The 26,181-nt window shown below is 39.0% G+C and overlaps 1 protein-coding gene across 1 annotated transcript in view; it reads right to left on the reverse strand.

The window, feature by feature from the left end:
• Positions 1-26,181, reverse strand: part of lmbrd1 (LMBR1 domain containing 1) — a 76,695-nt gene that overhangs the window by 39,804 nt on the left and 10,710 nt on the right. Inside the window, exons 3-6 of the mRNA XM_017461639.3 lie at positions 22,615-22,678; positions 12,120-12,217; positions 8,362-8,429; positions 6,611-6,699 (exon numbers count right to left, since the gene is read on the reverse strand). Of these exons, the coding sequence (XP_017317128.1) occupies positions 6,611-6,699; positions 8,362-8,429; positions 12,120-12,217; positions 22,615-22,678 (319 nt within the window). The remainder of the gene's footprint in view (positions 1-6,610; positions 6,700-8,361; positions 8,430-12,119; positions 12,218-22,614; positions 22,679-26,181) is intronic.

The raw sequence follows: 26,181 nt of genomic DNA on the forward strand, positions 1-26,181 counted from the left end.
TTCGAAAACAATCCTTCTAACTGTAGAATGGTGAATTTTAAACTGATTGAAGATGGCTTTTATAGCTCTTCCCAGATTGATGAGCAGCAAGAATTGTTTCTCTGAGGTCATGGCTGATGTCCTCTCTTCTTGGCATGATGTAGACACACACCCGAATGCTCCAGAACAGTAAACAGCCAAAAAGTTCTACTTTTATAGACGTAATCACACTTACTGATAATTAATTATGTTGGCTTGACAAAGCCAACCAATTGCCAATCAATGCTAATTCCATGCAAATGTCAACCTTAACTTTAAAAAATAAAATTCTTAACAAAAGAACAAAACCGTTTTTAAGTTGTCCATCGAGGTCTGTATTTTACTGCATTAATGCAGAAATTACCATGTTTATCCACCACATATGAGGTATGCACTAATACTAAAAAAACATTTTCAACCAGCCATATTTCATGTTTTCAAAAGAGGGTTCAAAAAATTATTTTTTAAAACTTTATATTAACAAGTATTTTGCAGAAAGATGGACAAATATCTGAGAAATAAATACACTCACTTGTCATAAGAGCAATGCCTTTTGAATTGATAAGGACTATATTTAGGACGTCATGACGTTTCAGTGCTGTGACACGTCCGTAACGTTTTCAAGATCAAGTTTATATCATATAATAATTACTAATACAAATAACTTAAAACTTTCTGCACAAAGCTAAACTATGTCCATGCTAATTATGACCAACAACTCATCTCCCTTCTTTGCTCTGAACAACCATAATAAATGTGTTATGGACATGACCGTGGGCGCACGGTGGCTTAGTCTTAGTGGTTAGCACGTTCGCCTCACACCTCCAGGGTCGGGGGTTCGATTCCCACCGTGGCCCTGAAACACTGTGCAGAGTTTGCATGTTCTCCCTGTGTTGTGGGGGTTTGCTCCTTTTTCCTCCCCCAGTCCAAAGACATGCATGGTGAATGTGTAAGTGATTGTGCCTGCGATGGATTGGCCCCCTGTCCAGGGTGTACCCCACCTTGTGCCCGATGCTTCCTGGGATAGACTCCAGGTTTCCCCGTGACCCTGAAAAGGATTAAGCAGTATAGAGGATGGTTGGATGAATGGATGGACGGACATGACCTTAATGGACGCTTCATATTAAAACGTATGCACCGGCGTACATTGTTTACCCAGATGCTGCTGTTAGATAACTGACTGATATTACTGCGATCAGTTTCTAACTTACTGTATATCGGAGCATTTCAGAAATGTAATTAATTAATTTATTCCAGTAACATACAAGAAATTAAATTCTAACAACAACAACAACAACAAGAGCACCATGGGGATTTACAGATCACTACAATGTTATTGTTCTTAGTATTTGAATAAATGTGAGTGTGCCAGAGAGAGAGAGAGAGAGAGAGAGAGAGAGAGAGAGAGAGAGAGAGAGAGAGAGAGAGAGAGAGAACAGGCCTGCACATATGTTCACTCAGCTGAAAATAGGAAAATATCAAAAAGATGGTTCAATATACTGATAATAAATACAGTCGCTGAGAATTTATATTTCAAGTTGACAGTAAATGTCACGTCCATAACACTGGAATTGCTCAACTCTATCTATATATCTATCCAACTCTACAAGTATTGTCAACCTCTCTATCTAATTCGACAAGCAATGGCATGCTATCCATCTGTCCAATTCTAGATGTATTGGCACCCTAGATATCTATCTAGTTCTACAAGTATTGTAGTGGAAATGTACTGTGCATCTCCTAGTCTTTATTTCTAATCCAGGCTCAGACTGTGCATACAAAAAGGACCTTAATCTGCATACAAAAGGGACCTGTGCATAGAAAAGAGACATTAATGATAGTAGATAGAAGAAAATTAGGGGAATTAGTGTTGCTGGATGGCATCTTATGTTCTTCTCTGCCTGGATCTCAACAGAAGACAAAATGCAGACAGTAATACAAAGTGGCTGAGTACAAATGTACAATTCCCATTTTGATCCAGTGATATGATAAGATCTCAAGCCCTCTCTTTCACAGTAGTGCTCACAAGCTTTACTCAAATCCTGCATGGTAATAGAAATGCCCCACCCAAAAGAGAGAACAGCCGAGTGAAAAACAGTTGCTTAATTCTAAAATACAGAGTCAGCATCAAATCATCATCAAACTGGTAGAGAATTGGGGCATTCCACAGAGGCACAGGCATCAAGCTGATGGCATTGCGTTTAGTTGCAAAATAAGTCATTATTCACCCAGGCAAACAATAACTGGTAAGTGTTTCTTTCTGGATTTTTTAGTTGAAACTAGTTTTAGAACCGATTGTCAGATAGAAGCTGTAACTGCGCTTCCTTGTTGCTATGAGCTGTTTACACGTTGCGAGATTAAAGCTAATTCAGGTATTCATATTCGGTTTCAGGTATGAATGGGTGTGTGAGTGTGATTGTGCCCTGCGATGGACTGGCACCCTGTCCAGGGTGTACCTTGCCTTGTGCCCGATGCTCCCTGGGATAGGCTCCAGGTTCACCGTGACCCTGAAAAGGAGTAAGCGATAGAAGATGGATGGATATTCGGTTTCAGTCGGGAGTCGCTCATTCACACGACTACTCTTTGTTTTGCTAATTAAAGAGGCGTGCTCAGCACTTGTTGTGGACTATAGTAGTGCGTCTGCCAGTTTTAGCTACAGCAAAAGCGATTATTCACCCAGGCGAACAGTAACTGGTAAGTGTTTCTTTCTGGATTTTTTAGTTGAAACTAGTTTTAGCACCGATTGTCAGATAGAAGCTGTAACTGCGCTTCCTTGTTGCTACGAGCTGTTTACACGTTGCTAGATTAAAGCTAATTCCGGAATTCAAATTCGGTTTCGGTCGGGAGTCGCTCGTTCACACGACTACTCTTTGTTTTGCTAATTAAAGAGGCGTGCTCAGCTGAGAAGCAACGCAGTATTTAAGAATTAAGAAATGCTGAGGCAGAAGCAGCTGCCCTTGTCGTGGCGAGCTCGTGTAAAGACCTGCGAGTCCACCGAGCAAGGACACCGACAAGACACCACTCACGCTGCTAAGTATACCCCCCCCTTTATTCCTCTTGCAGGTAACCTGTTTACACATGTACTAACACTAACATGTGTCATCAGTTTATCCCTGTTATTTGCCACAGCCGCAGACAGCAGCACACTCCCAGAAAAGTACGCAACTTTGACAACCTACGTTCTCTGAATGTGGCCTCTGCCGATTCCCTCTCATTCTCTATTGGACTTTGGAACTGCCAATCTGCCGTCAACAAGGAAGATTTCATTCCTGCCTTTGCAACCCACTCCAACCTCAGTGTGCTGGCTCTGACTGAGACCCTATCCATTGCTTCTCTCCAAAACATGGAAATTTACCTGTCTTTCTCCCTCTTGCTCCTACACTTCCTTTGAATTTCATGCTATTACAGTCACTGACCCTGCCAAAATGCATTTCGTTATTTACCGTTCTCCAGGTCAACTGGGGAAGTTCATCAATGAATTTGACACACTACTGTCCACCCTCCCAGATGACGGAACTCCTCTTGTGGTCCTTGGTGACTTCAACATTCATCTAGACAAGCCACATGCAGCTGACTTTCTTGCTCACCTTCCCACATTTGACCTCAAGCAGTTCACCACACCAGCAACTCACAAAGCCAGCAGACAACTCGACCTCATCCTCACATGTAATTGCACCACACACACAATTTTCTCATTACTCCTCTCCACACCTCTGACAATTTCTTTTTCCAGTTCTCTATTTCTCTCCCCTTACCCCCTTCACTGTCTCCACCCTCTACCTCTTTTCATGGCAATCTTTGCTCCTTTTCCCCCTTCACATTTCGCCTCTGTTGTCACAACCTTACTTCCCTCTGATAGCCACTTCTCCTCACTTGACTTAAACACCACAACAGACATGCTATGTTCCACCCTAACATCTCCTCTTGACAGCATCTGCCCCCTAACCTCCAGACTTGCTTGCACATCACCCTCTAGCCCTTGGCTCTCAGAAGCTCTGCGTAACAACCGGACCAAACTAAGAGCATCTGAAAGGAAATGGCGTAACTCTAACAATCCAACTGACCTAACCAATTACCAAACACTTCTCTCCTCTTTTTCCAATAGCATCTCCATTGCTAAAGCCACATACTACCAAGAGAAGATTTGGAGTTCTCCCAACACCCGCACTCTCTCCAGAACCTTTTCTTCTCTTCTCTGTCCCCCTCCTCCCCCTTCCCCTACCTCTCTCACTGAAGATGCCACTTTCTTTTCCAACAAGTTTACATCAATCAGGAACCAGTTCTCAACCCCAGACATGCATAGACCAGCTCCTCCATGTAACTCCCAACTGACTTACTTCTCTCCCTTCCCAGAGACTGATGTCTCTAATCTCCTCCTCTCTAGCCATCCCACAAACTGTCCTCTTGACCCAACCCTTCTCACCTTCTTCAGTCCATCTCTCCCACACTATTACCTGCACTCACACACATCTTTAACACATCCCTCTCTACTGGCACATACCCTACCTCATTTAAGCAGGCTTGAGTTACCCCACTGCTTAAAAAAACAATCAATTAACCCTGCTGTGGTTGACAATTACAGACCTGTTTCCCTCATCCCTTTTCTTTCCAAAACTCTTGAAAGAGCCGTTTTTAATCAACTCTCCAATTTTCCTCACACAGAACAACCTCCTGGACACCAAGCACCACCAAGGCTTCAAGAGCAATCACTCCACGGAGACTGCTCTGCTTTCCGTAACTAAAGCCTTACGATTAGCAAGAGCAACCTCTAGATCATCTGTCCTCCATCAGATACTCCTGTCAACTCTCTCCAGCCTGGGCATCACTGAACGGTTCTGTGCTGGGTGGAATTCTATCTCTCAGACAGATCCTTCAAGGTACCATGGAGGGGAGGTATTTCTGAAACTCAGCAACTCACAACTGGCATTCCACAGGGGTCAGTTCTGGGTCCACTGCTCTTTTCTATCTACACTACATCTCTAGGGCAGGTGACTGAGTCTCATGGCTTCTCATATCATTGCTATGCTGATGACACCCAGCTCTATTTGTCCTTCCAGCCTGACGATCCATCCATCTCTGCACGTATCTCTGCTTGCCTGTCGGACATCTCGGTCTGGATGAGGGAACACCACCTTAAGCTCAACCTGGCAAAATCTGAGCTTCTCTTTATCCCAGCCTGTCCCTCATTCAACCACAACCTCACAATACAGCTCGGCTCAACCACACTCAAGCCAACCAGGACGGCCAGGAACCTTGGGGTGAATCTCGATGACAGCTTGACCTTTACAGACCACATGTCAACAACTGCACAGTCCTGTAGGTTCATCCTGTACAACATCAAGAAAATCAGACCCTACCTCACCGAACAGGCTACACAGATACTAGTCCAAGCTCTTGTTGTCTCAAAACTGGACTACTGCAACTCACTACTCTCGGGCCTCCCGGCCAGCTCCATCAAACTGCTTCAAATGATTGAGAATGTTGCAGCACGCCTTGTCTTCAACCAGCCCAAGAGAACCCATGTCACACCCCTCTTCATCTCCCTCCACTGTCTTCCTGTAGCCACCCGCATCAAATTCAAGGCCTTGATGCTCACCTACAAGACCTTTTCTGGAACAGCACCCTCCTACCTCAACTCTCTCCTGAAGGCTTATGTTCCCTCACGCAATCTGCATTCAATCAACGACCGACACGTAGTAGTGGCTCAAGGTCCCTTTCAAGAACATTCAAACTAACTGTTCCGCAGTGCTGGAATGAACTTCCAACCTCAGTCTTCAAAAAACAGCTAAAGACCCACCTCTTCCGTGAACACCTAACCAACCCATAAAAATAAAATAAACTAAATAAATATAGTACTCTGGCACTTACACCTCTACTCTATGCACTTTGCTTCTTCTGGAACTCAATTAACGGATCTTGTATGGTGGCACTACTTGTATTGTTCTCTGCTTGATATATCGCTTTGCTTGTATTTTCTCATTTGTAAATCGCTTTGGATAAAAGTGTCTGCTAAATGTAAATGTAGTTGCCCATAGTAGCAAATCATTAGCAATGTTACAAATCCTGCTCAAGTTACACAATGTAGTCACTGGATTAGACTGGCTTTGCACCTCAGGAGTTGTTGGCCCAAAGTCACCACCTGGGATTGGGTAGTGGGTCACCACCTCTGATTAATTAAAATAATTTTCTCTGTCCACAAATTAAAATAATTTGGGGACAAACAAAACATAGCATGATCAAGGCACCAGAAATTGCCTGAGAGGTCTGCTGAAACTAACATCAACAGCAGGGGCAGCTTTCTCCACTTGCTGATAGAGGGTCCAGGCAACACAATGGGACTTGCTGACATTGATTAAGCTAAATGACACTGCTGCCAGCGCAACCTCTACCATTTACCTCATCTTGGCAGCACTTGCTATTTCCATCAGGCCTGTCAACAAATACACCATGTGAGTGGATATGCTGTAGTAGAGGTTTACAGAATACTACAGCTATGTAGTTTCCCCAAGTATACATCAGGCTGAACAGATAATTTGACATGGTATGAAATGGTCACTTCTAAGGTAATTATATAGATAAAAATGGTGCTTACTGCTGCTGCCCAGCTCCTTGAAAAGGTACTGCAGCCTGTCCCATTGGGTAGAGTTCTGCTTGGGTTGAGGCAGTAGTGGTGCAAATGCCCTGTGATGGACAAAATAAGCAATAATTCAGTCATCAGTAATTCTGGCATTTAAATTGGAACTAACCAATATGCTCCTGCTAGAAATTAACAAGATCAATTTAATCATATTTAATGAAGTATTTTAAGGTACTTGATGCACATATGCAATATACAGAATTGCCAGTTTATTTACTTAATTAGGTACAGTGGCAATAAAAAGTCTACAGTCTACACAACCTGTTAAAATCGCATATTTTCATACCTTTCTACAATGATATCCCATACATGTTTTGTAAACTTTTTGCGGACCAAGTCAGCTGAAACCAAGATGATGTCAAGAAAATCCTAAAGAAACAGCTTATCTTTATTTGTGATTCATCAGAATCACTTCATTGATGAAAGTGTATGATGATTAATTTTATTAATGACTGATGATTAATAACACTTGAATTTTGCTGGTTGCTATAATCACATTAAAGGTGGAAAAAGATCCGACATGGTTTATCATGGTTTTAATTTTTCCACATTGCAACAATCTGGAATTTTAACAGGGGTGTTTAGCTTTTTTATATCCACTGTACAAAAAAAAAAAAAAAGAATGGAAAAGATCAAGCCACCACTTGAGTGATCCAACCTTAGCTCAGACCAGTCAAGCACGACACAACCATATTTAATACCAGTACTAGGCTTATAAGATTGAATGCAATACCACTGCCCTATTGTGTCCCCTAGTTATCGCTGCTTGACGAGAGTATCGCTCATGGCTCGTGGCATAGGCTGTAATGACACTGACTCGGAGGGAAAACGGGTGGGGCCAGAAATATGTAACATGTGTCATTTACATGTTACTTCATTACAGCAAAAAAAGCTGGTTACACGTTGGCTGTAGCTGCCAACGTGGGACTTTAAAAACCCAAATAACCAAGTTATTTGCTGTAACCAAGCTCAATTATCAAACTAAAATTCATAAAACAGTAAAATGATTATAAAAAAAAACCTACGCTTTATTTCTAAAATATTTTTTTTTATTTATTTTTTTAAATTCTACAATAAGCTTCAATTATAAAATTTAAGTAAATGACATAATCTATGCTCTGTGATGAACAGCAGCCAAGATACTTATTAAAATCTTGTATAGCAAAGTGGCCCAGAAGTGGTTTCATTTTCTTAATTTAAGTCACCGGTCATGTGTTGCAACGAAGATATACCATGTGTGGAAGGCAAGCCAGCTTTATCTGTTTGGCAAATATGGACAAGAGAAGCCAATCTGCATCAGAGATGTTTTGTTCCCCTACTCCAAAGTCAGATAAAGGTTTGTAAAAGACTACAAAATAGGCTAAAAAGAAACACATTAGAAAGGTACCACATTTTCTCATAGACATATAAATCATCCAACTTGATAGTTATCGTGATATATGGAATCTCTATTGGCAGTTATTACTGTGAATTACTGTACATCAACAATTACACTATAGTCTCAAGACTAACCGGTACTCAAAAAATAACTGAAAAGCACTAACATCTTCAAACTTTTCATTAAAAAAAACAAACAAACAAAAAAAAAACCCCCAAGACAAAATCAATCCCCCAAACAGATGCAAATCCATTAAAAAAAAAAGTCATCCAAACACAAAGTCACATGCAGATGTGAAGCTGGTGGATTTTGCAAGACATGAACTTACCCAATCAAAAGAAGTACAGCACAGATGGTGACAAATGCAACTGTGTACCTCACTGCATTTTTTGCTTGCTGTAATGAAAAAAGAAATTCATTTGCAAGTTTGAAGTGACTGGAATAACTGGACATGAACATATTGAACTGCTGACTAAAGAAGCTAAGAAAGGTTTGGTGACTCCATGGCTGAGCTAAAGCAGCTCTGTGGCAGGGTTGAAGCTATAACAGGGTAGGGTTAAACAAGGGTTAAATGCTGTGAAAAAGTATTTTCCCCATCTTGATTTATTCTGTCTTTGTGTATCTCACATAGTAAATTGTTTCAGAAATGAAAACAAAATCTAGATATAAATATCTAGATAAAACAAAGGCAACCTGTGTAAACACAAAACACAGTTTTTACATGATAATGTTATTTACTGAAGCAAAAAAGTTATCCAATACCAACTGGGCCTGTGTGAAAATGTATTTGCCCCCATAGTTACTCATTCCACAAATCTATGAAACTGATCAATCAAAATCAACACTTAAATAGAACTTGAAGTTGGTTGCAAGGTCTTACCCAGTAGCACACTATACCAAAATTTAAAGAAATTCCAGAAATTATTAGGAATTTGATTGAAATGCATCAGTCTGGGAAAGGTTACAAAGCTATCTCAAAGGCTCTGGGACTCCAAAAGGACCACAGTGAGACCCTTTATCTACAAAAAAATGGAAAAACTCAGCACAGTAGTGAACCTTCCCAGAAGTGGCAGACTTTCCAAAATTCCTCCAAAAGCACAGCAACAACTCATTCAGCAAGTCACACACGAGCCGAGGATAACATCAAAGAGAACTATTGTGTGTGTTTACTCACAAAAACCATTGAGATATACAAAAAAACAGAAGAAATCAGGATGGGGCAAATACTTTTCACAGCACTGTAGGTTAACTAACTTGCTAGCTGAAGCTAACAAAGTCTATAAAAATCATTGTAATGAATTTTCTTGGTGTCTAGCCTGTGAATGTACACATGCACATTTATGCATTTATCTAATCAGTCAATCATGAGGAAGCAGCACAAAGCAAAAATCATGCAGTTACTTTTCAAGAGCTTCAGGTAATGTCCACGTCATCAGGAAATGTCCACTACAGAGAAACTCTCATTTTATGTGAAAATCCCAGGAGATGAGCAGTTTCTGAAATTCTCAAACCAGCCCATCTGGTACCAACATCCATAATCACACCTTTTCTTCATTCTGATGGTTTTTGCATCGTGCTTCTGCAACGCAATTGGCTGATTAGATAACTGTATGAATGTACAGGTGTATACATCTTTCTAATAAAATGGACGGTGAGTGTAGAACCCATTTTTAAAAGGTCCACCAATGTTCAAGCCTGCTTTGCAAGCAGAAGGTTGCTAATGTGGATGAACTGGTCCTTCTTCCTTCCATCCCCCCATCTTCAAATTCTTGCCTTTTCAGATTTCTGAAGCTTATTGTACAAAAATAAATCTATTTTTTCCTTTATACTTTCTTAAAAGTGCAAGACTTCTATTCCAGATATACAAAAAGATATAAGATATACAGTGAGGGAAAAAAGTATTTGATCCCCTGCTGATTTTGTACGTTTGCCCACTGACAAAGAAATGATCAGTCTATAATTTTAATGGTAGGTTTATTTGAACAGTGAGAGACGGAATAACAACAAAAAAATCCAGAAAAACGCATGTCAAAAATTTTATAAATTAATTTGCATTTTAATGAGGGAAAAAAGTATTTGACCCCCTCTCAATCAGAAAGATTTCTGGCTCCCAGGTGTCTTTTATACAGGTAATGAGCTGAGATTAGGAGCACACTCTTAAAGGGAGTGCTCCTAATATCAGTTTGTTACCTGTATAAAAGACACCTGTCCACAGAAGCAATCAATCAATCAGATTCCAAACTCTCCACCATGGCCAAGACCAAAGAGCTCTCCAAGGATGTCAGGGACAAGACTGTAGACCTACACAAGTCTGGAATGGGCTACAAGACCATTGCTAAGCAGCTTGGTGAGAAGGGGACAACAGTTGGTGCGATTATTCGCAAATGGAAGAAGCACAAAAGAACTGTCAATCTCCCTCGGCCTGGGGCTCCATGCAAGATCTCACCTCGTGGAGTTGCAGTGATCATGAGAACAGTGAGGAATCAGCCCAGAACTACACGGGAGGATCTTGTCAATGATCTCAAGGCAGCTGGGACCATAGTCACTAAGAAAAAAATTGGTAACACACTACGCCGTGAAGGACTGAAATCCTGCAGCGCGCGCAAGGTCCGCTGCTCAAGAAAGCACATATACATGCCCGTCTGAAGTTTGCCAGTGAACATCTGAATGATTCAGCGGACAACTGGGTGAAAGTGTTGAGGTCAGATGAGACCAAAATGGAGCTCTTTGGCATCAACTCAACTCGCCGTGTTTGGAGGAGGAGGAATGCTGCCTATGACCCCTGGAACACCATCCCCACCGTCAAACATGGAGGTGGAAACATTATGCTTTGGGGGTTTTTTTCTGCTAAGGGGACAGGACAACTTCACCGCATCAAAGGGACGATGGACGGGGCCATGTACCGTCAAATCTTGGGTGAAAACCTCCTTCCCTCAGACAGGGCATTGAAAATGGGTCGTGGATGGGTATTCCAGCATGACAATGACCCAAAACGCACGGCCAAGTCAACAAAGGAGTGGCTCAAGAAGAAGCACATTAAGGTCCTGGAGTGACCTAGCCAGTCTCCAGACCTAAATCCCATAGAAAATCTGTGGAGAGAGCTGAAGGTTCGAGTTGCCAAACGTCAGCCTCGAAACCTTAATGATTTGGAGAAGATCTGCAAAGAGGAGTGGGACAAAATCCCTCCTGAGATGTGTGCAAACCTGGTGGCCAACTACAAGAAACGTCTGACCTCTGTGATTGCCAACAAGGGTTTTTAAACCAAGTACTAAGTCATGTTTTGCAGAGGGGTCAAATACTTATTTCCCTCATTAAAATGCAAATCAATTTATAACATTTTTGACGTGCGTTTTTCTGGATTTTTTTGTTGTTATTCTGTCTCTCACTGTTCAAATAAATCTACCATTAAAATTATAGACTGATCATTTCTTTGTCAGTGGGCAAACGTACAAAATCAGCAGGGGATCAAATACTTTTTTCCCCCACTGTATGCACAAAAAAGATATACGATGTTTGTTGACTGGCACTGGACTTTAGTTAATGTTAATACATTTAAAGATTTACTCGACACTATACTAAAGTATACTACTTCTGGGTTCTGTGCAATACATTCAGAAAAACAGCATAAACCTTTAGTACAGTATGAAAGCAAAACTGAAATATAACCAGATTTAACAGCATCAAAACCCATGGTCAAATGTGTAACAGTTTTCTGAGATATTTTAAGGTAAGTACATCATTTGTCTTATTTATTTCTAGTTTCTTTTGGTTTCTCATTTGTATGATAAATGAGAACCTAAAATTTTCTGGTTTTCACTGTTCTCTCATTAGCTAGTGCTTTGAGAGATTAGCATGTTTGTTTGTTTTTTTAAATACAATACAGTAGTAAAAACATTTTTGTTTAAACAGGAATGAACAAAATAAGAGAAGACCGTGCTTTTATTATATTTTTCCATTCCTAAATGATTACCTTGATTACCTTTAATATCTATTTTATATAATTAATAGCATCTTCACAGTTGTGCAACAGTCCATTCTGTTCAGGAAGGAGAGAACAGATCCTGTCAGTTGAGGCGGTAATCTTACCGAGCACTTGCTGAAATTATCATCGTCTTTCTCTTCATAGTAGAAGTACACAAATGGAATCCAGAAGAAGACGCAGAAGAGGATGATGGCATACAGAGCTGTTAAAAAAAAAATTTAAAATTCAACGTCACTAATCTCCGGTGGGTATGAACTTAGTGGTTAAGGGCATCTTTAAAGTGAGTCTCAACAGCACAGGCACAAAAGCAGAACACCAGTAGTTATACTGAACCATTAACTCTGCTACAATGCTTAACCAGGAAGTTTAATAGAGAATGCTATATACAAATGTATTTTTAAAAAAATAATCCAGACAAAAGGTTCTCAAGTCTTCCAAGCTCAGTCATTTGAGAACTGAATATGCCATATTTATTTGCGCCATCAAAAACTAGAAAGCCGAATAATATAACACCACTACTACATTATCTGATATTGTGCAACCTTATAGAAAAATGACACAAATCATTAACAGTGTTAATTGGGAATTTTGATATCAGTGGCACGGTGGCCATCAATAACTACCAGAGTTGAGTGTAATGCGTAGCTCTAATCTAATTAATTTTTCTGATAATGCAGTAATGTAACACATTACATTTTAAATTTATGTAATTTGATTACAGTTACTGAGGTCAATAAACTTACATTACAAATGTATTATTAAGAAAACAATATCAAGTAAAATGCATTTTTAAATAAATCAAGTTTCGCCCCGAAGACTTTTTCCTTTAGCCCTGAATAATTCTACACTTGGAGCAGTTTATCACTACGTAACTGAACGTCAGTAAAAGATGACAGCCTGTAATTTGAGACCTTAAGTGAACGGAGGCAAGAAAAGGTTTACAGGAAAATGCTTGTCTCTTATTGTCTGACAGTTCTCAATTCTGCCAAATGCTAGCTCACACAGTCAGTGTGAGTAAAAATGAATAATACTTTTTTTTTTAAACCAGTAAAGGGGTTGAAACTAATGTCCTCTGATGCTGAGCAGGAAAAGGTGTGTAAATGTTTGAGTTCCAGTTTACCTGAAGATGGTATGAGCAGAATATAAGGAAAGATAAATGTACTTTGCATGGCACTGTAGCAGCTAAATCCATAGCTTAGTTGTGCCTCCCCTTGGCTAGCAACACCAAACTAGTCTAGTTAGAAAAGTTTTATATTTTATCGGTCTGGTAGTCCTACAAACAGTGACAACACCCGAGGCAAGTTTAAATCCAACTTTTTCTGATCATGTCATACATTGCTGCACGCTAAAATTACTGAAAGAACTATGTGTTTCACTTTGTAGGGTAATTTTGTACATTTGATAGGTTTTGAAAGTACCATGAAAGTTAAGTAACTAGTAATCTTATTACTTTTTACATGCAATAATCAGTATTGTATCAGATTACAATTTTAAAGTAGTAATTAGTAATCTGTAGTGGATTACTTTTTTTGAGTAACTTACCCAACACTGATGACTACTATGCATTAGGTATATTTGTATATATTAAGACTTGAACAGGTAAAAACAGATGTTAGCCTGCTAGATATGATATTAGGTCTGTGCCAAACATAACACTTTGCTTTGGGACCAAATGGATCAAAATCTTTTTGCAAAAATCTCTCAGATTTTGTCACATGCCTTCTAGCAAACTCCAGGCAAGAATTTATGCTAGCATTTTTACTTCTGGCCATTCTCCCATACAGAGAGGGAAAAAAGTATTTGATCCCCTGCTGATTTTGTACGTTTGCCCACTGACAAAGAAATGATCAGTCTATAATTTTAATGGTAGATTTATTTGAACAGTGAGAGACAGAATAACAACAAGAAAATCCAGAAAAACGCATGTCAAAAATGTTATAAATTGATTTGCATTTTAATGAGGGAAATATGTATTTGACCCCGCTGCAAAACATGACTTAGTACTTGGAGGCAAAACCCTTGTTGGCAATCACAGAGGTCAGACGTTTCTTGTAGTTGGCCACCAGGTTTGCACACATCTCAGGAGTGATTTTGTCCCACTCCTCTTTGCAGATCTTCTCCAAGTCATTAAGGTTTCGAGGCTGACGTTTGGCAACTCGAACCTTCAGCTCCCTCCACAGATTTTCTATGGGATTAAGGTCTGGAGACTGGCTAGGCCACTCCAGGACCTTAATGTGCTTCTTCTTGAGCCACTCCTTTGTTGCCTTGGCCGTGTGTTTTGGGTCATTGTCATGCTGGAATACCCATCCACGACCCATTTTCAATGCCCTGGCTGAGGTAAGGAGGTTCTCACCCAAGATTTGACGGTACATGGCCCCATCCATCGTCCCTTTAATGTTTGATGCGGTGAAGTTGTCCTGTCCCCTTAGCAGAAAAACACCCCCAAAGCATAATGTTTCCACCTCCATGTTTGACGGTGGGGATGGTGTTCTCGGGGTCGGTGTTCTCGGGGTCATAGGCAGCATTCCTACTCCTCCAAACACGGCGAGTTGAGTTAATGCCAAAGAGCTCCATTTTGGTCTCATCTGACCACAACACTTTCACCCAGTTGTCCTCTGAATCATTCAGATGTTCATTGGCAAACTTCAGATGGGCATGTATATGTGCTTTCTTGAGCAGGGGGACCTTGTGGGCGCTGCAGGTTTTCAGTCCTTCACGGTGTAGTGTGTTACCAATTGTTTTCTTGGTGACTATGGTCCCAGCTGCCTTGAGATCATTGACAAGATCCTCCCGTGTAGTTCTGGGCTGATTCCTCACTGTTCTCATGACCATTGCAACTCCACGAGGTGAGATCTTGCATGGAGCCCCAGGCCGAGGGAGATTGACAGTTCTTTTGTTTCTTCCATTTGCGAATAATCGCACCAACTGTTGTCACCTTCTCACCAGGCTGCTTGGCAATGGTCTTGTAGCCCATTCCAGACGTGTGTAGGTCTACAATCTTGTCCCTGACATCCTTGGAGAGCTCTTTGGTCTTGGCCATGGTGGAGAGTTTGGAATCTGATTGACTGATTGCTTCTGTGGACAGGTGTCTTTTATACAGGTAACAAGCTGAGATTAGGAGCACTCCCTTTAAGAGTGTGCTCCTAATCTCAGCTCGTTACCTGTATAAAAGACACCTGGGAGCCAGAAATCTTTCTGATTGAGAGGGGGTCAAATACTTATTTCCCTCATTAAAATGCAAATAAATTTATAACATTTTTGACATGCGTTTTTCTGGATTTTCTTGTTATTCTGTCTCTCACTGTTCAAATAAATCTACCATTAAAATTAGACTGATCATTTTTTTGTCAGTGGGCAAACGTACAAAATCAGCAGGGGATCAAATACTTTTTTCCCCTCACTGTGTGTGTGTGTGTGTGTGTAATATATATATATATATATATATATATATATATATATATATATATATATATATATATATACACACACACACATACACACACATTCAGATTCTGGAATCTGGCTAGCTCTTTAAAGAGCTGGTGATGTTGAAGTCTGCACAGGTTCTCCTATTTCAGCCAGTGAGCCCTTTAACTACTTCAGTGTCATAGGTGGCTTCTTGGATCCTCCTCTGATAATTGCCCTGCTTGCCTGTATGCTCAATTTGCAAGGATGGCCTGATCTTGGTAGGTCTTGATTGTTCCATATTTTTTCACATTGTTATAACGGATTTCATAGTGCTCCTAGGAAGGAGATAACAACTTCACCTCAAAGCTTCAAGGGCACTTACTTGAACCTCATGACAGTAGGACTAATCTGATCTGCCATTTGGAAATCCACAGGTGGATTTGAAATTAACACATGTGAACCTTGCTTAAACTGTGTGTGTGCGCTCAAGAAAATTAAATGCTAGTCCTAATTTAGACAGTTAAAAGAAAGTCAGGGGTGAATACTCATAAGTTAAACAGTTTTTAGATTTAAAAAAAAAAAAAAAAAGAGAAGATCAAAATAGTTTATTTAATTTTATTCCTGTTATTATTTATAACAGTCACTTCAAAAAAGGAGCAAAACAAAATCCCATTATAATACATTTAAATTTGATGCAGTAATACAGCAAAATGATCAATAATCACAAGGAAATTAATATGTTCTGTATGTTTCCAATATATTGTTAATAATAGAAGATAATAAGACCAGCTTTTTGTAGCTCGATGCATTCTTGCACAGAACACATAAATCCAGTTGACAAACTCAGCTTTCTACTATGGGTGCTTAAATTTGAATATAGTTCATTAAATGGGTTAGACGTCAAGTAAGAACCCATCTTTTTGAGCCTAGCTGGAACCTCTAGTATAACACCAAGTTTTAAGTTATTCTTAATCCTGACAGTTCACTCAAGGATAACCATGATGCACATTGTACCAGCACTGTTCCCCTATAGAATACAGTCTGGTGGAAGGTTTTGTGCTTCAACTTCAACCAATCTCAATAAATTAGGAATTGACATGTGAGCTAAACACAAGCACTGAGTTTTTATTTTTATGTACAGTGGTGCTTCAAAGTTTGTTAGAATTGTCTACATTTCTGCATAAATATGACCTAAAACACCATCAGATTTTCACACAAGACCTAAAAATAGATAAAGAGAACTCAAACAAATGAGACAAAAATATTATACTTGGTCATTTATTTATTGAGGAAAATTATCCAATATTACACATCTTTCAGCAGCAAAAGTATGTGAACCTTTGCTTTCAGTATCTGATATGACCCCCTTGTGCAGCAATAACTGTAACAAAACGTTTCCGGTAACAGTTGATCAGTCATGCACATACAGAACAGCTTCAACAGAAGATTCAGTTCACAGACAGATGTCCTGACATTTTACTTTAGAATTCGCTGGTATCATTCAGAATTCATCGTTCAATCAATGATGAAAAGTTCTCTCAGCCCAGATGCAGCAAAACAAGCCCAAACCATGATACTACCACCACCATGTTTCACAGATGGGATAAGTTTCTTAAGTTTGACTACAGTATTTTCCTTTCTCCGAACATAACGCTTCTCATTTAAACCAAAAACTCTATTTTGGTCTCATCCATCCAAAAAACATTTTTTCCAATAACCATTTTTTCCTTCTGGCTTGTCCACGTGATTGTTAGCAAACTGCAGAAGGGCAGCAATGTTCATTTTGGAAAGCAGTGGCTTTCTCCTTGCAACCCAGCCATGCACACCATTGTTGTTCAGGGTAATCCTGATGGTGAACTCATTAACCAATGTGAGAAAGGCCTTTAGTTGCTTAGGAGTTACCCTAGGTTCCTTTGTGACCACACAGACTATTGCACGTCTTGATCTTTGTTGATCGACCACTCCCAGAGAGGGTAACAATGGTCTTGAATTACCTCCATTTGTACATAATCTGTCTGACTGTGGATTGGTGGAGTCCAAATTCTTTAGAGATTGTGTTGTTACCTTTTCCAGCCTGATGAGAATCAATAACTCTTTTTTCTGATGTCCTCAGAAATCTCCTTTGTTCATGCCATGATGCACCTGGTATCTTTTTAACTCTGGATTTGAAGTGACATCAGGTTGCTGTTGGCAAATATGACAATCCTGATACTGGTGAAGTGGTCACTGAAGATTAAAATTATTGTGAAATTATTTAAGATGAAAAGATAAAAAAAATACAAGGTGAGAGTGGTTATACAACTCGACTGAGAAAGAATGACATAGAGAGGATGAGGGAACAAGAGATGAGAAGGCCATCATTGCTTTCATCTGTAACCCAGCATGTTTCTGATCCAATGTCGGGTGTATTATCAAGTCCTACTAAATAAAATGTGCAGCCCTTTACATTTAAGTGTTCAAAAAGCACTAAACTAATCATAACGCATTAGATGCATTACATGTCAGCAAATATATTCTTATATGATTTTAGGTTTTTGACAACAACAGATATGCCATTACAGATAAAACAAAGGTGACCAATACACTAAAAAGAAATACTGGGCAATTAAAATCTCAACAGCTATGTACAGAAGAATCACTTAGAAGTTGGCATCAACATGAATATGAAGGGCTATCAGATCTCACATTTTGAATAGATCCCCATAAAAGCTTTAGAGTTATTTGGAGCTCTACTTTACCGGCATGGAAAGCGCTCGATCTCCACCTACAGGCAGGAGAAGGAGCAATTTTTTGCATGCTGTTTTTTCCTCTGCATGCTGCATTTATATACTCAAATACATGGTGCGCTGAGTTGCTGAGAGTCACCCTTATAATCTGGTGGGAGTTTTCTGATGCAAATATCTCAGGTCACCTCAGATACATAATCACACTCCAACCTTAAAAAAGGATTACAGCTTCACACAGATCACTGGTAGCGAGCCAATCGGATAATGTTAGCTTATGCACTATTCGGATCAGAAAACAATACACAAATCAGATAATACACAGAAAACCAGACTAAATAGTAAAATATTTAATTAGATAGATAAAAGACTATTTTTTGAAGGGGAAAGGTCTTGCACTTTCGTCTAGTACTCAGTTTTGTCTCATGTTGATATGCACAGTAATGTGTATTTATTCACATAACACTTCTGTAATAGTGAAAAGAGGGTGGTCATAGCTGATAATCATGTGTTTGGAGTCTCAAAAACCTGGGAAGCATCCTAAACCACTTATTACCTTAGTACTACATAGTATGTCAATATACCAATGGTGTTAATACTATATTATAAAATGCAGCTTATATTACCTGAGGTGTAATAAACATTTAAACTTTATCAGGCCTACACTCTTTTTTCTAGTAACATCCTGTTTATCTTGAATCAGAAGAGGCTATGATAGTTTAAAACACATTTCTCCCAAGCACACAACTTTTAACGTGATTCAAAAACACATTTAATCTACAAAGAGCTACATGACTTTCACAGCATAACCTGCTAACAGCAGAATGTGAAATAATGAGCCTGTGCATCAGACATGCCTCCAAGGTTTCACTGGATTTTACGGCACTAATTTAGAAACAACTTATCAGAAATGTTTCCTACACAAAGACAAAAAAAAATCTGTCTCCTTTTTCAAATAAACAAAACTTTGAGAAAATTTCAGGACTTTTTGTGCAGTTTCTGGTTGGGATTGACATTTTGAAGAAAACCTTGCACACCAGTGTAGTGAAGGCTACAGCAGATGGCAGAGCTTTCTCTCACTGTTCAAATAAATCTACCATTAAAATTATAGACTAATCATTTCTTTGTCAGTGGGCAAACGTACAAAATCAGCAGGGGATCAAATACTTTTTTCCCCTCACTGTGTGTGTGTGTGTGTGTGTGTGTGTGTGTGTGTGTGTGTGTGTATTATACACACACACACACAAATTCAGATTCTGGAATTTTAAAACAATTATTAAAATTAAGTGAAATGATTTTCCCCGCACCCCTAGAATTTACACATTTCTGTAAAGCTGCATTGTGACAATATTCACTGTTATATGATCACTATCCAAATAAAACTAAATTGAATTGAATTAATTAATCTTCATAAGAGCTGCCAATATTATTAGATCTAATGCATATAAAACTTGTACACTTCTGGATAAATATAGTTTAAAATCTCTTGCACGCATCCCTACCAAAAGGTGGAATATGTTCCACAGTCAATTTCATTCTGCCTTAAACACATTCATCTAATACGAAACACGGTTAAACTCTTATATCTGAAGATATGCATTAGTTTTCTATAACAGCATGGTTCTGACATTAGCTCCAATGGTTACTGAAGATAAATTACCTAATAAATGTCTCGACCGCTTTGTAACATTCAGTAGATTTGCTGACACATGAGAATCTTAAGCACATGGGAGTGTGTTTTTCAGTTTCTCAGTAAAATGACAAGCTATGCTTTTTGTGTTATTAACTTCAAGAAAGAGAATACAGGCAAGACTGGTGAGGGATACATGATAATTATTTTATAACATAAGTGACAACTCACCTTCGAAAGACCTAACTAATTTCATAAATTTTTTAAATCAAAATCATCATGTGCTCTAGATCCCTTATCTACATGTTTCTTCAAACAGATTATTCCAGAAGTAATCAAACCTTTTCGAAATATAATAAATTCTTCCCTTAGCACTGGCTATGTACCTAAATCATTTAAACTATATTTACATTTATTCAGTTAGCAGACGCTTTTAGCCAAAGCGACTTACAAATGAGGAAATACAAATAAAAAGTGACATATCAAGCGGAGAATACAAGTAGTGCTACCATAGAAGATTTTTTAATTGAGTTCTAGAAACACAAAGTTCACAGAGTACTTTTTTTGCTTTAAAAAAAAAAAAAAAAAAAAAGGATAATGTGGGGTTGGCGTTTTAGGGGTTAGTTAAGTGCTCACAGAAAAGGTGGGTCTTTAGCTGTTTTTTGAATATAGTGACAGATTCTGCTGTCCGGATTGAGGTTGGAAGTTCATTCCACCACTGAGGGACAGTTAGCGTGAAGGTTCTGGAAAGGGACATAGAGCCACGCTGAGTAGGCACTACTAAGCGTCAGTCGTAAATTGATCACAGATTGCGTGAGGGAACGTAAGCCTTCAGGAAAGTGTTGAGGTAGGGGGATGCTGTTCCAGACAAGGTCTTGAACATGAGCATCAAGGCCTTGAAACTAGCAGTTATTAAACCCCTGATTAAAAAACCTGACCTTGACCCCTGTCAATTGGCCAGCTATAGGCCAATATCAAACCTCCCTTTTATCTCCAAGATCTTAGAAAAGGCAGTAACACAGCAGCTATGCTCATACCTACGTAGGAATAAAATTCATGAAATATATCAGTCAGGATTTAGGCCTCATCATAGTACAGAGACAGCGCTGGTTAAAGTTGTAAATGACCTAATACTGGTCTCTGATCAGGGTTGTGACTCCTTGCTTGTGTTGCTTGACCTTAGTGCAGCTTTTAAAACCACTGATCATACTATTAAAATATTCTCCTTGGTACACCATAAAACACTGTTGGTGTTAAGGGACTGGCCCTCTCCTGGCTCAGGTCTTATTTGACTGATCATTATCAATTTGTGGATGTAAATGGTGACTTCTCTATGCATATGGGGGTAAAGTTTGGTGTTCTGCAAGGTTCTGTTTTAGGCCCACTGCTTTTTTCTTTTATATATATATATATATATATATATATATATATATATATATATATATATATATATATATATATATATATATATATATAAGAAAAAAGCAGTGGGCCTAAAACTGACCCAGAATTCCTCTGGGTCAAATTATTCATAAACATGGAGAATTAGCTTCCACTGTTATACTGTAGACACACGGTTGTATGTTTTAGCAAAGCCAGATGACATACACCATCTTAATAAAGTTGAGGAATGTGTAAAGAACATTATGCACTGGATGCCTTACTGTCTGGATCTTCCAGTAGGTGTATAAACAAGCTTCAGTTAGTCCAGAATGCAGCAGCTAGAGTCCTTACTAGAACCAGAAGATATGACCACATCACCCATCTTATCCACACAGCATTGGCTCTGGGTGGAGCTCTCATCAACTGGAGGCTACAGCCTGGAGTTTGCTTAGGATGGTACCACTTGAAGTACCATGGAAATGGTTTTGGACTTCAATTCCACATGGATATTCTCACTGTGGTTGCTGGGACTACAGTTCCTACTATGGCCTTGGGACTGCACTTACCACGTGCAGTTTTGCACTCAGGTCTCCTTTGGTGAACAGATTTCATATTAAAACCATAACGAACTTTCTTTTACTTTCACACTATCCATTGTTACCCAGATGAGGATGGGTTCCCTTCCGAGTCTGGTTCCTCTCAAGGTTTCTTCCTCATATCATCTTAGGGAGTTTTTCCTTGCCACCATCACCACCGGCTTGCTCAATAGGGATAAATTCAAACACTTAAAATCTGTACCCTGTGTTTATATGTTTCTGTAAAGCTATCCATTGTGAAAAGTACTATACAAATAAAACTCAACTGAAGGTTCCAATCTTCAACCTTCCAATGCCCAGAGAATTAAAATGATGCTGATATAAATTTGAACTGCTCAATTTCTTTTAACATAGTCAGGCTTCCAAAATGAAAATGTTTATGATAAATGTAATAATCTTGTCCCACTTCAATTTGCAATTCATGCTCATTTAAGAATGTACCATTAGGCAGGTATACAGATTTGTTCTACAGATTACTACAAATATGTGTGTTGCTGTGGCATTTATAGTATACACATTTTATGCAGAAGACCATGAGAAGTGCTGCAAGCCAGTTTCCTAAATGTAATGTTTATGTCCACAGTAGTCATGCCAAAATCGTTCCTACAAAGTACCAACTCTGGCATTCAATACTTTTGTGCCCTGAGGCTTTTTATGGCATAATTTATGACTTCTGTTAATCTACATTAAATAAACAAAACATGAACCTGCTTCTCCAGAGCCACTCAAAATTCTAGAATCAAATGGTAGAATAAGTAAAGGCAAAGTAATGGTAAAGATTAATGGATGACAGTTCTTTTCACACTGTAAGTTCTGAAATGCATTAGTTGTAGAGTGTGTGCTAGTATAAACCACTTACTGTAGTAGCCATACAGGACTGTGTCTTCAATTTGTCGCCTTGTTTCATTACTTGTTGCCCAGTCCTGAAATTTATAAAAGAGAAACCAATGACTAAGGAATAAGCAATGCATATATAGCCAAGGGAAAAATAAAAATAAAACAAAATATCATGCAGTTTTTCCACCAGATGGTGGACCACAGCTCAGCTCTTTAATCCTCCACTTATTTCATTTATTCAACCTTTAAATTTATTATCATTTCAACCTCCAAGCAAGCAATATCATACGTACTATGGATATAAAAATTCTAAACACACAATAAATCATGTCAGAACTTTTTCCACCCTCGATGTGAAATCACAATGTAAAAAATTTAAGTGGAAAAACAAACAAAAACATTTTAGGGAAAAATAGGAAAAATAAATAAAAGTTACAATAACCTGGCTGCATAAGTGTGCACACCGTTTTATAATAGGGGATGTGGCAGTGTTCAAAATGAACCAGATTCAATCTCATTTTTAAAAGTAACTATAATATAGCTGTCATCAATCAAATTATTCTGATTAAACCTAAATAAAGTTGAGCTGTTTTTGTATTGATTTTCTTCAAATCCTCTTTGCTTCAGCCAAGTGCTGAAGCCATGGCATGCATAGAACTTACAAAGCATGCATGGTATCTCACTTGTCAAAAGGTATCTATCGGGACAGGGGTATAAAAGAATTTCCAAAACCTTAGATGTACTATGGAACAGCGTAAAGGCTATCATCAACAAATACAGAAAATGGAACACCATAGTGACATCACCAAGAACAGAACGGCCCTCCAAAATGTGTGTGTGTGTGTGTGTGTGTGTGTATGTGTGTATATATATATATATATATATATATATATATATATATATATATATATATATATATATATATATATATATAAAGACACTGAGACAGTGAAGCAACCCCAAACCATAACATTTCCACCACCATGCTTCACAGTTGTATGACGTGCTTCTCCTGAAAAGTTGTCTTTGGTCTCCACCAAACATGCATGCTGTTACTGTGGGCAAATAACTATCTTTGATTTGTCTGTCCAGAGCACATTAGTCCAAAAGGCCTGGTCTTCGCGTGTATGCTCATTGTCAATCTGTGGTCTTGCAAAGGATTTTTCCTGGCACGTTTCCCATGCAGGTCAAACTTAGACAATCTCTTTCTGCTTGTAGAAACATGCAGTTTGACCCCAACAGTTGCAAGTATTACTAGCAGAGACAGTGATGATATTTTGGGGTTCTTGGAGACTTCTTTCTGCATCAGACAGTCTGCTCTTGGGCTGAATTTGCTGGGATGGCCAGTCCTGGACAAATGAGCAGTCTTTTGAAATCTGTACAACTTTTAGACTATTTTCCTTACAGTGGAATGTGAATTCAAAAATGTAATTTGGTCATCTTTTTTTAAATCTCGTGCCAGACTCATAGGCATCCACAACCTTTTTTCTGAAGGCCTTACAGAACTCTTCAGATCTTGGCATCATGACACTACACACCTCAATAACAAAGGGAACATCAGGCAGGAGATGTGAGCGGTTTAAAAACACCTGAACATAAGCAGGTTCTGATCACTGGCACCCAATCTTGAACACCTGATTCTACTCTCATGGATTTGAAAATGTGATAAATTTAGGGGTGTACTTTTTCCATGTGATCAATCTGCTTTGTTTTTTGTTAAATTAAATTATGAAAATTTAGACAAAATGTCAATTGTACATGTCATTTGATCTAATTTGGACTCCATTGCTCCCTTGAAGTCATGCAATGTGACTGTTGCTCGTTCTGCTCCATGGTATAATGACAACCTGCGCTCTATGAAGACAGCTTATCATAAAATGGAGCGCAAGTGGCTTGAATGTATTTTTTCAAGCTTGGAAAGACAGCTTGGGGGAATATAAAGCTGCAATTGAGTCTAAAAGAATCAAAGCAATCCCAGGCATCTCTTCCGTACTATAAACAAACTCCACAAAGTTGAAGTTGGCAACATCATTGCCTGTTTCATATCAGTTATGTAATAAGTTTCTTTATTTTTTCAGTTCTAAAATTGACAATGTTCATATCCATATTCATGCTACACTTGTTTCCTCTTCAACACTCTGCTTGCTTAATTTCTCTGGCACATCTTTCAGAAATTTTTTCTCTTGACTCAGAGTTGACTCAGAGTTGCTTACGAGGGAGGCATCACGTATGAAAGCCACCACTTGCATGCTTGATCCCTTCCCTACAAGCGTATTTAAATTAGGGATGCACCAAAATGAAAATTCTTGGCCGAAGCCAAATATAATGAAAAACTTGGCCGAAGGCGGAACACGTTTTTTCCCATTTATTTTGCCATTTTTTTCACCATTGCAGAATTTTAATTGTCAAAATGTGCTTTTTACTACTTTGTCTTGCTTTTCAAAGAAAAAATCAATTACAAAAACTTCAAAACTGCTTCAGTATGTCACAGTACATGTTGGCATTCATGGTTCCCTCAATGAACTGTAGCTCCCCAGTGCCGTCAGCACTCATGCAGCCCCAGACCATGACACTCCCACCACTATGCTTGACTGTAGGCAAGACACACTTGTCTTTGTACTCCTCACCTGGTTGCCGCCACACACGCTTGACACCATCTGAACCAAATAAGTTTATCTTGGTCTCATCAGACCATAGTAATCCATGTGCTTAGTCTGTTTGTCTTCAGCAAACTGTTTGTGAGCTTTCTTGTGCATCATCTTTAGAAGAGGCTTCCTTCTGGGACAGCAGCCATGCAGACCAATTTGATGCAGTGTGCAGCGTATGGTCTGAGCACTGACAGACTGACAGGCTGACCCCCCCCAATACTGGCAGCACACATACGTCTATGTCCCAAAGACAACCTCTGGATATGACGCTGAGCACGTGCACTCAACTTTTTTGGTCGACCATGGCGAGGCCTGTTCTGAGTGGAACCTGTCCTGTTAAACCACTGTATGGTCTTGGCCACCATGCTGCAGCTCAGTGTCAGATAGCCTAGGCCATCTTTATGTAGAACAACAATTCTGTTTTTCAGATCCTCAGAGCATTCTTTGCCATGAGGTGCCATGTTGAACTTCGAGTAACCAGTATGAGGGAGTGGGAGAGCGATGACACCAAATTCAACACACCTGCTCCCCATTCACACCTGAGACCTTGTAACACTGACAAGTCACATGACACCGGGGAGGGAAAATGGCTAATTGGGCCCCAATTTGGACATTTTCACTTAGGGGTGTACTCACTTTTGTTGTCAGCGGTTTAGACATTAACGCCTGTGTGTTGAGTTATTTTGAGGGGACAGCAAATTTACACTGTTACACAAGCAGTACACTCACTACATTACATTGTAACAAAGCGTCATTACAGGAAAAGATATAATCAAATATTTACAAAATTGTGAAGGGGTGTACTCACTTTTATGAGATACTGTACATTTTATTTATATATATATATATATATATATATATATATATATATATATATATATATATATATATATTTTTTTTTTTTTACACACACACATTATATTAGAACTGTAACAAATTTT

Source organism: Ictalurus punctatus, chromosome 29 (genome assembly GCF_001660625.3).
Source record: "Ictalurus punctatus breed USDA103 chromosome 29, Coco_2.0, whole genome shotgun sequence".
NCBI classification, from domain to species: Eukaryota; Metazoa; Chordata; class Actinopteri; order Siluriformes; family Ictaluridae; genus Ictalurus; species Ictalurus punctatus.